General features: G+C 37.9%; 1 protein-coding gene across 1 annotated transcript in view; it reads left to right on the top strand.

Annotated features, from left to right (window-relative positions):
- LOC133658888 (contactin-1a-like) overlaps positions 1-14,918 on the top strand; it is a 127,040-nt gene that overhangs the window by 50,484 nt on the left and 61,638 nt on the right. Inside the window, exon 2 of the mRNA XM_062061389.1 lies at positions 5,607-5,739. Coding sequence (XP_061917373.1) covers positions 5,682-5,739 — 58 coding nt within the window. The 5' untranslated portion in view covers positions 5,607-5,681. The remainder of the gene's footprint in view (positions 1-5,606; positions 5,740-14,918) is intronic.

Genomic DNA, 14,918 nt, shown 5'->3' on the forward strand with positions numbered 1-14,918 from the left:
ATCATCATCATCATCATTTCTTTTTATTCCTTTCATGAAAATGCATATATACAAGCCATATACAGTTGACACGTTCAGTCCCTTGGGCAAAAAACTGAAAATAATACAGCTCTCCAAAAAGTGCACTTCTGCTGCTATTGGAACATACTAACTACACACACTATGACACTAAGAACGCCACAGTCATCAATCAACAATTCTGCAGTCCTGGTTGACATAAGAGGTAACGTTATTTTAGCCTTAAGGCTACAAGTGAGCAGATATGGAAATTAACCGGCAACAGTTAACGTTAGTTACTCACCGGCACTATCACTGGAACTGGGGCTGCAGGTTGAAGCAGAGGAAGAGGGGCGTGCTTCGTCATCTCTGTCGCTGCTTCTCCACGTTTCGAAGACACGACACGGTTCTCTAACGTTCAGGTTATGTGTGGCCTGAACATGTTTCAACATGTTTGTTGTACTTTCCCCCTCACATGAGAGCGAAGCCTGGCAATAATTGCATATTGCCGTTTCCTCGTCGTATTTTTTTGTAAAATGAAGCCATGCCTTGAGGCGTTTTTTCCGGTCCATTATTTTTGATGCTTTCTGTATCTGCCGCCTAATGACTGAGTCATTTCCTGTGATGTCCCACAGGGCATTTCCTGTGGGACGGGATTCATTCCCAGGGATTCGAATAAAGAACCAACTTTTTTCCTTTACTATAGTGGCCTCGATAACGGGAATCGGTTCTCAAAAAGGGATTCGAGTCCATGGAATCGGTTATTTTCTTATCAAACAACCGGGAGAACCGGTTTCGAACATCATCCCTAATCATAACAGACACCCATGTCACATGACCAGGAGAGAGTCAGAGACAGAGGGACGCTTCAAGCTGACCACTCAAAAACAAATGATCTCGCTCAGATGGGCATTCTTCTGTCAGCCACCTCCTCAATGCTGTACCTTTAGTACACCACTGTAACTAATCTGATTAATGTTGAGCTGGAATGCACAACAATATCTATAATAGCTATATAATACCTATACTTGCACTGGTTCTGACGCTACCATATACCTGTTCAGGTCCTTTATAGTAACTGTAGTCTACTGGATCTATCCTACTTATACTGGAGCTCCATTATAGACAAAGCAGATATACAAGAAGTTAGCAGACATGGCGGCAACACCCCTGAGGTCAAAGTAATGAGACGGATCATCGAGGTGTAATTGTCGTTCTAGGACAAATGACAAGGCGTAGAATGAAATGATACAATCCTAATTGTGTGGGTGTGCTGGGGGCCTCCTGGCTCACACACATGTTCCTTTTCATCTTGTGTTACTGCGTGAAGAGGCTGACATCTTGTGTTACTGCGTGAAGAGGCTGACATCTTGTGTTACTGCGTGAAGAGGCTGAGGGATATCTGCTGGGCTGAATTAGTGCTGGGGATGGAGGGCTGTTTGTCCACAGACATGTTTGTGTGTTATGTTTGTGTGTTATGTCTGTCATCAGTGGTTTGAGCCTCCCAGGCTGACAGGAAGTAGTTACCGTGAAGATGCTGGTGACTTAGCATGGAGGATAGGCTGCCATTGGAATGGCACAAAATAGATCAAATATAACATCTCTGCTATGCCATTGAAAGCTATTGTACTATCGCCAACATGTTGATGCTGTTATCCATCCATCCATTTTTTACCGATTGTCCCTTTCGGGGTCGCAGGGGTGCTGGAGCCTATCTCAGCTGCATTCGGGCAGAAGGTCAAATTGCAATCTAATCTTGCTTAAACATTTTGTTGCTCTGCACTCGACGTCTCTAAATGTTGAACTTTTTTTTTCCCTCTGAATTATTATTAATAGTATTATTTCATGTTTTATTTGAAGATAAAATAGAGCATGGAAGCCATACCATTTAGAGCAGGGGTCACCAACCTTTTTGAAACCAAGGGCTACTTCTTGGGTACTGATTACTGCGAAGGGCTACCAGTTAGATACACACTTAAATAAATTGCCAGAAGTAGCCAATTTGCTCAATTTACCTTTAACTCTGTTATTATTAATAATTAATGATATTTATCTTTGTGGAAACACTGATCATCTTAATGATTTCTCACAATAAATATATATAGAAACAGATAAATATCAATATGCAACACTTTATTTTTATATTTTCTCTAAGTGCACATTTTTCAAATTGAACATTTTCAAATGATCACTTCTAAGACAGTCTTGTGAAATCACAATATCCCATTTTAACTAGCTAGCCACTAACATTTTTTTAACAAATCATGAATTACTTTGCACCATGTTTGTACAAATAATAACTCATGTAAAATACAAAAGTAAACTCTCAAATTTTTAAATCATGTCACACTTTGAACTGGACACCAAATCTGTTATCTGTTTCTTTGTCAGTTAGTGGGAAGCCTGGCATTGCATGCTGTTAACTAGTGTGTTGTACTCAGGTGTGTAACTTGACACTGCAACTCTGAGTGAGTCTTGCAGATGTGCATCAGTGAGGCGTGTTCTGTGTTTGTTCTTGATGAAGTTCATGTCAGAAAAGGCTGATTCACAAAGATAAGATTTTTCCTCATTGTTTGCGGAACCTTCTTAATCTTTTGGACATATTTTCCCAGCAATCTGGCCTTAAGCTTAATTATGATAAATGTAAAATGTTAAGGATCGGAAATCTAAAGGGAACGTCCTTTCGAATGGAATGCAAAGTGCCTGTTTTGTGGACAGATGGACCAGTTAACATACTTGGTGTTGTTGTCCCAGAAAATCTGGAAGATCTAGGCTCAGTAAATTATGATAATCGACTAAGAAAGCTGGACAAAATTATGCAATTATGGAAAGGGAAATCCCTAACCTTGTATGGCAAAATGTCTATTGCCAACTCGTTAATTATTCCTCAATTTATTTATTTGTTTTTGTCATTACCAGCTCCATCACAAAACTTTTTTAAGATTTATGAGCGGAGGGTCTTCGATTTTGTCTGGAACGGCAAACCAGAAAAGATTAAAAGAAAGGTTTTGTACAAAGAGTATGAATATGGGGGCCTGAAACTTCTCAACCTTGAAGCTATGTGTCTGTCTTTAAAAGCATCAATTGTTCCAAAGATGTATTTAAACATTGAGTGGTACACAAATGTCCTGTTGGACAAAAAACATGTACTGTATCAAAATAAATTGTATCCTTTTTTACAAGTGATCCCCTCCCAGAGAGTCTGCTGGGAAACATGGCGGGGTTCATAAAGGAAACAATCCACTCATAGTGGTGTTTTCAATTTTATGTGCCAGAAAAAAGAGACGATATTTTGCAGCAGTTAATATGGATGAACTCTAATATTGTAACAGATGGAAAGCCTTTCTTTTGGAAAAATATGTTTGAAAGAGGAATCATTTTTGTCAATGATATTATCAATAAGAATGGTAAAATTATGAAGTATGATGAATTTAGAGCTATGTATGGTGATGCTTGCTCAAGATTTTCATTTTATCAACTAACTGGAGTAATTGGGAAAAGATGGAAACAAATAATTAATTATGGAACTACTAAATTATTAGTTTGTAAACCTCTAATAAGAAATTCTAGTTGGCAAAAAGGAACTAAAATAAATAGATAAATATATAATTTTTATTTAATAAAGAAATCTTTAAAGGCTGCCTCATACAACACAAATGGAAAATGGGAGGACTTTTTTGACTGCCCGTTGCCATGGGATGCCATATTCAAACTAATCTATAAAACCACTATCGATGTGCAAAATCGTTATTTTCAAATTAAAAATATTTATAACTTCTTACCCACAGGGAAAATGTTAAAATTATGGAATATGACAGTCAGATGATTGCCGATTTTGTTGTCAGGAGCCTGAATCCACCCTGCATTTGTTTTGGTATTGTCATATTGTGTCTTTGTTTTGGGTGGAAGTTGAAAAAAAATGTGTTTAAGGATTGGTTTGTTTATGAAGCTTAATGTGGTTTCTGTTATTTTAGGAGAGTTCATTGACAATCATGATTTAGTCAATTTAATTATAGTACTCGGTAAAATTTTTATTTTTAAGGCCAAAAACAGATATTCACTTAGTATTACTTTCTTTAAAACATTTATTCAGTATTTTCTAACATTAGAAAGTTACATGGTTGAAAACGATAATGATGCCAAAAAACATTAAAAAAAAGATGAGAAGTCCTCAAAGGCTTATTTTGAAAGTATAATTATGTTTATAGATTATGTGATATCTGTTGTTGTGTTCCCTAATTTGAGTGACCTGGACATAATCTGGACTGTACATAAATGCTTATTTTGAAAATGTAATTTTGTTTATAAATTATATGCAATCTGTTGTGTTCCCTAATTTTTTTCTGTGTACATGAATGAAGGTGTGTGTTGCTGAGTCCGACTTGGACATTATCTGGACTGGGCCTGGTTTAAAAAACCCTTTAAACAAATCTAATTTCATTGACATCCTGGTCTGTTGAAGATAAGGCCCTTTTTTAAAAAATAAAATAAAATAAGATAAATAAATAAAAAACATTTTCTTGGATAAAAAAGAAAGTAAAACAATATAAAAATAATTACATAAAAAATAGTAATTAATGAAAATGTTAGTGGACCAGCAGCCTATACAATCATGTGTGCTTCAGGGACTGTGTCCCTTGCAGATGTGTTGTCTATGTTGTGGGAACCAGAATATTAGTAGCAGAAAGAAATAACCCCTTTTGTGTGAGTGGGTGTGGATGAGTGTGCATGGGGGAGGTTGTTTGGGTTGATGCACTGATTGAAAGTGTATCTTGTGTTTTTTCTATGTAGATTTAATTTAAAAAAAAAAATAAAAAAAAAAAATGTTTTTTTTTTTAAATGTTTTATTTTTAGAACAGGCCCGCGGGCGACTCATCTGGTCCTTACGGGCGACCTGGTGCCCGCGGGCACCGCGTTGGTGACCCCTGATTTAGAGGTATACGGTTTTAGAACAGACATATGACAACATGAAATTTTGATGTAAATTGGGTTTTTTTTATGCCTTTTTTTGTTTTTCGTTAAAGACAACAAAAAACATTTATCAGCAAATCTAAAAATATATTTTTCAAAATGAATTTGTTTTTTAAAAAGGGGAAATAAGTGGAAATACACTAGACCGATAATATTTGCATTTGCCTGTGTTTATACGGGGACATTGAATATCAATCATAATAAAGTTTGATTAATTTCCTAATTGAAATAATCATATATATATATATATATATATATATATATATATATATATATATATATATATACGGTATATATATGGTATATATATATATATATATATACGGTATATATATGGTATATATATATATATATATATATATATATATATATATATATATATACGGTATATATATGGTATATATATATATATATATATATATATATATATATATATATATATATATATATATATATATATATATATATATATATATATATATATATATATATATATATATATATATATATATATATATATATATATATATATATATATATATATATATATATATATGTGTGTGTAATGTGTATATATATAATATAGCTTTGCAAGCAGCCCATTTTATTTGCTTGTTCTTCTTTTGTGTCTTATTAAGGAGAACCCGGCAGTCCTGCTAATGTTCCATCGGCTGAGCATCTAGCTGAAGCCTCCCCCAGCAGGTCACGTGGACATGATGCTCCCCCTCAGCCTGCTCCTCCATCTCCTGCTGCTCTCTGGCTCCCCCGCAGGTCAGTGACACACACCCCACTTCACCCTCATGCCAATTTCTAAATCCTTCTCAGTTCACTCGAACTACCTTGACTTTGTCTGTTTGGAATCCCTCATATTTCAAGTAGCTCTGAATACAGAAAGAAAAATCTATTTTAGTTGAAGGACTGTTGTTCATTTTCAGCTTTGGCGAGCAACAGGAACTGTTGAGTTCCATGAAACGACATGAAGAGTGTCAACAGTAACACACTCATGCATTTAAACAGGAGTTCTTTGCTAGCTGCCACCTGCAAGAATCACATTCTAACCACCTTCTGTCAGGTTCAAACACTGATGACATGTATTAAACAAGACAAGTGGCAAATAATTAAACAGAGACAGAATTCAATTTGGACTCAATATTGAGGAGAGTCGTCTGTACACTGTACCCTTGCACAGTATCTCAGCACGCTCTGCCAAAAGATTGCATGCCTCCTTCTTTTATTTTGGACCCTCCCCGACCACATGGCCACCGCTGTTTCCAAAGGACAAAGGTCGCAAAAAGTTCACAGAAAAGGTCGTAAACAATTCACAGAAAAGGTCAGTTCAAAAAGAGTTCGTAAAATAGTTCCAAAAGAGGTCCATAACATAGTTCAAAAAGACGTTCGTAAAATACTTCAAAAAGAGGTCGTCTGGAAATTGGGCAGATCCTGTCATCTCTCCGCTTTGAAGTCCTTGGGTTAGAACAAAACTTTCTTTTGATTACCATACATGAAAGAACTCTGGAACACCTTCATCTTGCTCCCCCCCACAGTGGAGTTTTACGAGCCTTACTCTTGGTAGGTTTCAAAGACAGCTTTTGTCTTCTCACCAGAACCTCAATGTAACACAAAGTCTTTGTGATAATTTAGAAACAATTATTCTAACACCTTCATTGAGTGAAATGTGTGTGTAAAGACGTGACCGCCCATGTAAACTCTCTGCTGTGCAAGAACAAGGGCAGTGCTCAGTGTCGTCCAAAGGGCCGATGCATCCAAACAGCCGCCGGGGTTGTTAGTGCAAGTAAAGAACATTGTCTTGACAATGTTTCTTTGTGGAGGAAAGATGAAGTTTGATGGTCAGTGTGACAGCAACAAGCAAAGTTCAACACACTGTGTGCTACCACCCACAGCTCCCCTGGCTCACAGTAGTCACAATCATAGATGACATTTCTAGACATCACATTGGTGGGAATGAAGCGTTTCATGTGTTCTTCATCTATAAGCACCAAATTGTGCAAATTCACTTGTGGGTCCGGAATAAGATTTACAAACTGCTGACTGCAAATTGCGTTCCTGTCACTGTTTGAGATGTGTGTCAACACTTGACTCTATACACAACCTGATGTAACATCATGTAACACTTTATCATGTATGGTAACACAACATATTGTCACGGAACACACTGTAAAATGAGACACACGTAAGATAGTAACACAATTCCTTTACTCTTATATAGTTGATTGATTGATTGAAACTTTTATTAGTAGATTGCACAGTACAGTACATATTCCGTACAATTGACCACTAAATGGTAACACCCCAATAAGTTTTTCAACTTGTTTAAGTCGGGGTCCACTTAAATTGATTCATGATACAGATATATACTATCAGATATATACTATCATCATGATACAGTCATCACACAAGATAATCATCAGAGTATATACATTGAATTATTTACATTATTTACAATCCGGGGTGTTGGGTATGGAGGGGGGCAGGGGGTTTAGGTTTGGTTGGTATCAGCACTTCAGTCATCAACAATCAACATCAACAATTGCATCATCAGAGAAATGGACATTGAAACAGTGTAGGACTGACTTGGTAGGATATGTACAGCGAGCAGAGAACATAGTGAGAGAGATCAGAAAGTATAAGAAAAAGTGTCTACATTTGATTATTTACATTTGATTATTTACAATCCGAAAAGGTATGATGTGGAAGGGAGGGTGTTAGTTTAGGGTTGAAGTTGCCTGGAGGTGTTGTTTTAGTGCGGTTTTGAAGGAGGATAGAGATGCCCTTTCTTTTACACCTGTTGGGAGTGCATTCCACATTGATGTGGCATAGAAAGAGAATGAGTTAAGACCTTTGTTAGTTCGGAATCTGGGTTTAACGTGGTTAGTGGAGCTCCCCCTGGTGTTGTGGTTATGGCGGTCATTTACGTTAAGGAAGTAGTTTGACATGTACTTCGGTATCAGGGAGGTGTAGTGGATTTTATAGACTATAGTTTACTGTAATGTTACCCAATGTAACACAAGTTCAGGTCACATAAGATCACACAACTTACATAAGTGTGTAATATTACAAGCTTTGGCAATTATTTCACAGTTCTGGACCGAAAAGCGAGAGAAAATTAGGTATGTTTTGTTTTTTTGAGTGGTCAGCTTGAAGCGTCCCTCTGTCTCCGACTCCCTCCTGGTCATGTGACATGAGTGTTTGTTATGATTGGATGACCCGCCTTATCTTGCCTCTGATTGGCCAGTTTCACCCTAACCTTAGCCAATTGTGACTCATCATAGGAACACCAAGCAATCATCATGGATGTTCTATTTTCTACCTTCTCCATATTGTTTTGGCCTGGAGTCACACTCCATGTTCTCTCTCTGGAGCTTTCATGTTAGCTACCTCGCTACATTTGTCTAAAAGTAGCTAAGCTACAGGAAAAGCTACTCGTTAAAAAAGTAGCTAAGCTACAGGAAAAGCTACTCATTAAAAAAGTAGCTGAGGTACCGCCGAGCTAGTGGAAAATGTAGTGAAGCTACGTAGCTTAGCTACATGTAGCTAGTTACTGCCCATCACTGTACTCCATAGTCTCCATTTTGCTGCACTTTGCTCCCTTTTCTTGCTGCCCTCAGTCTCCTCTTGGACAAAATGTGTATCCGGAAGTAAATGGTAAGGGTTGCATGTTTTGTTCCAACAGACGATAGAAGCTTTTGAATGGTCAATGCAGGTTCATGTGAATGATCCCTCAACAAACTACACAACTAAAGAAGAGAATCACGACTCAAAGCCTCGGCAGACGACCTTGACCTTCAATTGACAGCACAAGTCGTCCTCTGAAGGTCAAAGCCTCATCAAGCTGTCAGTGCTCAGCTTGGCCATCAATCCCGTCTTTAGGTTATGTGATTGAACTTCCTTGGTTCATGAGAGAAAACATGAACTGAGTGGTTCATCCAGTCATGTTTCAGATTGAGACAGTGGAAGGTAGCAAGTCATTTGCCTTACCTCCATAAAAGTCAGCTTCCTCCCCTCGCATGGTGGTATCTGTAACGGAGAGCAAAGACGCCTGAGTTCATGATTAGTAGTACAGTGCATGCACAAGAGCTGCTCTTTACACCAACACAGATGGAATAAAGGAGTGACTCTGCTCGTCAGGTCATGCAGGTCGGACTCTAAGTTGTTCAAACTGCAAATAATGGCCGAGAGTTGGTGGGCGGCCGAGGGTGGAGTCGACTCTCTTGGTTGCTTTGTTGGGTCTGCTCCTGTCTCTGGCCATGCTCCCCCCAAACTACAAATAATGGCCGAGAGTTGGTGGGCGGCCGTGATGAAGATGAAAGCCACAATAATGCGTGTCCTTGGCCATATTTAGACACATTTAGAGAAAACAATGTTGACTCTGTAAAGCACAATCATAAGTGCTCTCTTCATCTAAGACGTGGAACACAAATGTAGGAACACACTTGTAGCTTAGCTACATTTAATGGAGAGTAACTTGTAGCTTAGCTACATTTAATGGAGAGTAACTTGTAGCTTAGCTACATTTAATGGAGAGTAACTTGTAGCTTAACTACATTTAATGGAGAGTAACTTGTAGCTTAACTACATTTAATGGAGAGTAACTTGTAGCTTAGCTACATTTAATGGAGAGTAACTAGTAGTTTAGCTACGTTTAATGGAGAGTAACTTGTAGCTTAGTTACATTTAATGGAGATTAACTTGTAGCTTAGTTACATTTAATGGAGAGTAACTTGTAGCTTAGTTACATTTAATGGAGAGTAACTTGTAGCTTAGTTACATTTAATGGAGAGTAACTTGTAGCTTAGCTACATTTAATGGAGAGTAACTTGTAGCTTAACTACATTTAATGGAGAGTAACTTGTACCTTAACTACATTTAATGGAGAGTAACTTGTAGTTTAGCTACGTTTAATGGAGAGTAACTTGTAGCTTAGTTACATTTAATGGAGATTAACTTGTAGCTTAGTTACATTTAATGGAGAGTAACTTGTAGCTTAGTTACATTTAATGGAGAGTAACTTGTAGCTTAGTTACATTTAATGGAGAGTAACTTGTTGCTTAGCTACATTTAATGGAGAATAACTTGTAGCTTAGTTACATTTAATGAAGAGTAACTTGTTACTTAGTCACATTTAATGGAGAGTAACTTGTAGCTTAGTCAACATTTAATGGAAAGTAACTTGTAGCTTAGCTACATTTAATGGAGAGTAACTTGTAGCTTAGTTACATTTAATGGAGAGTAACTTGTACCTTAGCGACATTTAATGGAGAGTAACTTGTAGCTTAGTTACATTTAATGGAGAGTAACTTTTGGCCTAGTTACATTTAATGGAGAGTAACTTGTAACTTAGTTACATTTAATGGAGAGTAACTTGTAACTTAGTTATATTTAATGGAGAATAACTTATAGCTTAGTTACATTTAATGGAGAGTAACTTGTAACTTAGTTACATTTAGAGGAGTGTAACTTGTAGCTTAGCTACATTTAATGGAAAGTAACTTGTGGCTTAGCTACATTTAATGGAAAGTAACTTGTGGCTTAGTTACATTTAATGGAGAGTAACTTAGCTACATTTAATGGATATTGACTTGTAGTTTAGCTCACTACATTTTCCAAGTAGTTTGCCTATCACTGCTGGACATTTAGTATAATACTGGAGCGTCCAGAGTGAAGGCACAACAACAACAACAACAACAACAACAACAACAACAACAACAACAACAACAACAACAACAACAACAACAACAACAACAACAACAACAACAACAACAACAACAACAACAACAACAACAACAACAACAACACAAACAACAACAACAACAACAACAAACATTGAGCGTTTGTGTTAGTCATTTCCAGTGAGTAGAAGCAGGAAGTACCAGGCAGTGGAAAAGGTCCATGCATGCGAGCACATGCTGTGTTGTGTTCATTCAGGCCTTAAAAACAACAAGTTGGACAAATAGTATGTAATTGCATCTCATGTCCACCATGGCTGAAATGTGCAGGGCTCTATTTTATAGACTGTAAGACATGTTGCATATTCTGAGGCTGCACAAGATGAAGGTGTATTTATAGAGGATGACACAGTCAGTGGGCACACCAGCTTGGAACACTGAGTGGGTCATCTACCCAGCTGACACCCTGCTGTGAGGCCGTGTTTACCTCACCTAACACCCACACCTGGCATCTATACCTTACCTTCTTACCTGCTGGTAAATATGATCATGTTGTCTCATCTCCTCCACTGATCCTTTTGTCACCACCATCATGACAACATAGTGTAGTACACCTAAGTATTCACCATGGTATTCACCATCATGACAACATTAAATACAGTAGTGTAGTAGACCTAAGTATTCATTAAGTACCACCATAATGACAACATTAAATACAGTAGTGTAGTAGACCTAAGTATTCATTAAGTACCACCATCATGACATCATTAAATACAGTAGTGTAGTAGACCTAAGTATTCAATAAGTACCACCATAATGACAACATTAAATACAGTAGTGTAGTAGACCTAAGTATTCATTAAGTACCACCATCATGACAACATTAAATACAGTAGTGTAGTAGACCTAAGTATTCATTAAGTACCACCATAATGACAACATTAAATACAGTAGTGTAGTAGACCTAAGTATTCATTAAGTACCACCATCATGACATCATTAAATACAGTAGTGTAGTAGACCTAAGTATTCATTAAGTACCACCATCATGACAACATTAAATACAGTAGTGTAGTAGACCTAAGTATTCATTAAGTACCACTATAATGACATCATTAAATACAGTAGTGTAGTAGACCTAAGTATTCATAAAAAAGGGTGTTATTTAACAGGTATAGTTCATGTGTTCATCACACACAACATCAACATATTTACAGTTGGACAATCCCTGATCTACTCTAATAAAGATGTGTGGTATTTAATTGTGGTGCTTGTGTAGGTGCAAAGTATTAACCAAACAATTTCCTCCGCCCGAGAATGGAACTTCCTGTCAGTCTTTTCCTAAAGTTATTCAGCCACGTGAAAAAATAAGGACACCCCTAGTCGCTAAGTCTCACCTCTGCCGTTGTAGACATCTTTTGGCTAGTTGGAGGCCATGTTTTTCCACCAATCTTGTTAAAAAATGTAGACGTGTTTATCAAAAATGTGTCCACATCTTCCTTTGTTCCGGCTAAACACCCTCATATTATACTGTTTGTTTTGTGTGTAGATGGCATTGAGCTGTGTGAGAAACGTCAAGTAAATTCGACCTATGAGGTCAACAGCGCCACCATGTGGTGTATTTGTTCCAAAACATGCAACACATGTTCTGACAAATTGTCACCCTTTAGTTTGCCGTGGCTCAGGTGTGTTAGCTGACACAAATACACGGGTTAAAAATACAAAAACCAGGATACCCCTAAGGGCAGTCTTTCTTAACCATTTTTCGGTCACAGAGGGCCGCCAAAAAAGATCTGTTTTCCCAGCTGTGGTTTTTATGGGCAGCAGCGGTACTCAGTTGCAATACACTTGTCCACCACTTGTGGCAGTAATGACAACCTCAAACAAACAGAAGAAGTCTGGAGTTAAAGTCATAAAGAAGTTCCTTAGGTGAAAAAATTATGACTAAAATGGTGAAGTTGCATTTTCATTTGCACTTTAATTTTGACATTTTGGTTAAGAAACATATTTGTTATTATTTAACTAGCACAACTGTCATGTTCAAACACTGATGACATCTATTAAACAAGACCAGAGGCAAATAATTAAACAGAGACAGAATTCAATTTGGACTCAATATTGAGGAGAGTCGTCTGTACGCTGTACCCTTGCACAGTATCTCAGCACGCTCTGCCAGAAGATTGCACGCCTCCCTCTTTTATTTTGGACCCTCCCCGACCACATGGCCACCGCTGTTTGCAAAGGACAAAGGTCGCAAAAAGTTCACAGAAAAGGTCGTAAACAATTCACAGAAAAGGTAATTTCAAAAAGAGTTTGTAAAATAGTTCAAAAAGAGTTCGTAAAATACTTCAAAAAGAGGTCGTCTGGAAATTGGGCAGATCCTGTCATCTCTCCGCTTTGAAGTCCTTGGGTTAGAACAACATCTTTCTGTTGATTACCATACATGAAAGAACCCAGGAACACCTCGTAAAACTCCACTGAGTAGGAGTTTTACGAGCCTTACTCTTGGTAGGTTTCAAAGACAGCTTTTGTCTTCTTGCCTGGAACTCATTACAACACAAAGTTTTTTGTGATAACTTACAATTATTCTAGCAACAACATTATTGTATCTACATGTATTGTGTTATTCATGAGTCTCTTCTTAAGCAGTTTATTTGATATTTGTTTAATCAGCCTGACCTAAGCCTAATGTTTGTGTTGAGTAAATAATCATCTTTGTTTCACATCATTAAACAAGGTAGTAAACTGTAAGTAGGTTACACATCATTATTGAATACCATTCAGTTGAAGAGTTAGATGACTGATTGGGTGTTAATATTTCAGTGGGCCCCGGGTCCCTCTGTAGTGAGAAAGTGGGGCCCCAAGGTCACAAAGGTTAAGAACAAACTCATTTAAAGAAATGTAGAAATCCACATGTTGTGGTTTGAATCATGATCTCCATCCATAATCAAAATAAATTCCAACCTTCTCTCCTTGGTCTTGTTGACACTGGCTTTGAATAGTACCTGGTCTTGTACCATAGTACCATGCTACTTATGGCTTTTCATTCTTTGTCCTTGGCTGCTTCTTTCTTGTCAGAGCGCACGCTGCTGACTGCAAATGCGGACAAAAGATGGCTTTCTTGACTTTTGCATAAAAGCTTGACTTTGTGCTGGAGTAGTTGTTGAGTAGTTGAGGAGAAGATCCAGTGTGTGTTGTGAAGAAGTCCTTGCTTGTGTGTTGTGAAGAAGTCCTAGCTTGTGTGTTGTGAAGAAGTCCTAGCTTGTGTGTTGTGAAGAAGTCCTAGCTTGTGTGTTGTGAAGTAGTCCTTGCTTGTGTGTTGTGAAGAAGTCCTTGCTTGTGTGTTGTGAAGAAGTCCTAGCTTGTGTGTTGTGAAGAAGTCCTAGCTTGTGTGTTGTGAAGAAGTCCTAGCTTGTGTGTTGTGAAGAAGTCCTTGCTTGTGTGTTGTGAAGAAGTCCTAGCTTGTGTGTTGTGAAGAAGTCCTAGCTTGTGTGTTGTGAAGAAGTCCTTGCTTGTGTGTTGTGAAGAAGTCCTAGCTTGTGTGTTGTGAAGAAGTCCTAGCTTGTGTGTTGTGAAGAAGTCCTAGCTTGTGTGTTGTGAAGAAGTCCTAGCTTGTGTGTTGTGAAGAAGTCCTAGCTTGTGTGTTGTGAAGAAGTCCTAGCTTGTGTGTTGTGAAGAAGTCATAGCTTGTGTGTTGTGAAGAAGTCCTAGCTTGTGTGTTGTGAAGAAGTCCTTGCTAGTGTGTTGTGAAGAAGTCCTTGCTTGTGTGTTGTGAAGAAGTCCTAGCTTGTGTGTTGTGAAGAAGTCCTTGCTTGTGTGTTGTGAAGAAGTCCTAGCTTGTGTGTTGTGAAGAAGTCCTTGCTTGTGTGTTGTGAAGAAGTCCTAGCTTGTGTGTTGTGAAGAAGTCCTAGCTTGTGTGTTGTGAAGAAGTCCTAGCTTGTGTGTTGTGAAGAAGTCCTAGCTTGTGTGTTGTGAAGAAGTCATAGCTTGTGTGTTGTGAAGAAGTCCTAGCTTGTGTGTTGTGAAGAAGTCCTTGCTAGTGTGTTGTGAAGAAGTCCTTGCTTGTGTGTTGTGAAGAAGTCCTAGCTTGTGTGTTGTGAAGAAGTCCTTGCTTGTGTGTTGTGAAGAAGTCCTAGCTTGTGTGTTGTGAAGAAGTCATAGCTTGTGTGTTGTGAAGAAGTCCTAGCTTGTGTGTTGTGAAGAAGTCCTTGCTAGTGTGTTGTGAAGAAGTCCTTGCTTGTGTGTTGTGAAGAAGTCCTAGCTTGT

Source organism: Entelurus aequoreus, linkage group LG10 (assembly GCF_033978785.1).
Source record: "Entelurus aequoreus isolate RoL-2023_Sb linkage group LG10, RoL_Eaeq_v1.1, whole genome shotgun sequence".
In the NCBI taxonomy this organism is placed as follows: Eukaryota; Metazoa; Chordata; class Actinopteri; order Syngnathiformes; family Syngnathidae; genus Entelurus; species Entelurus aequoreus.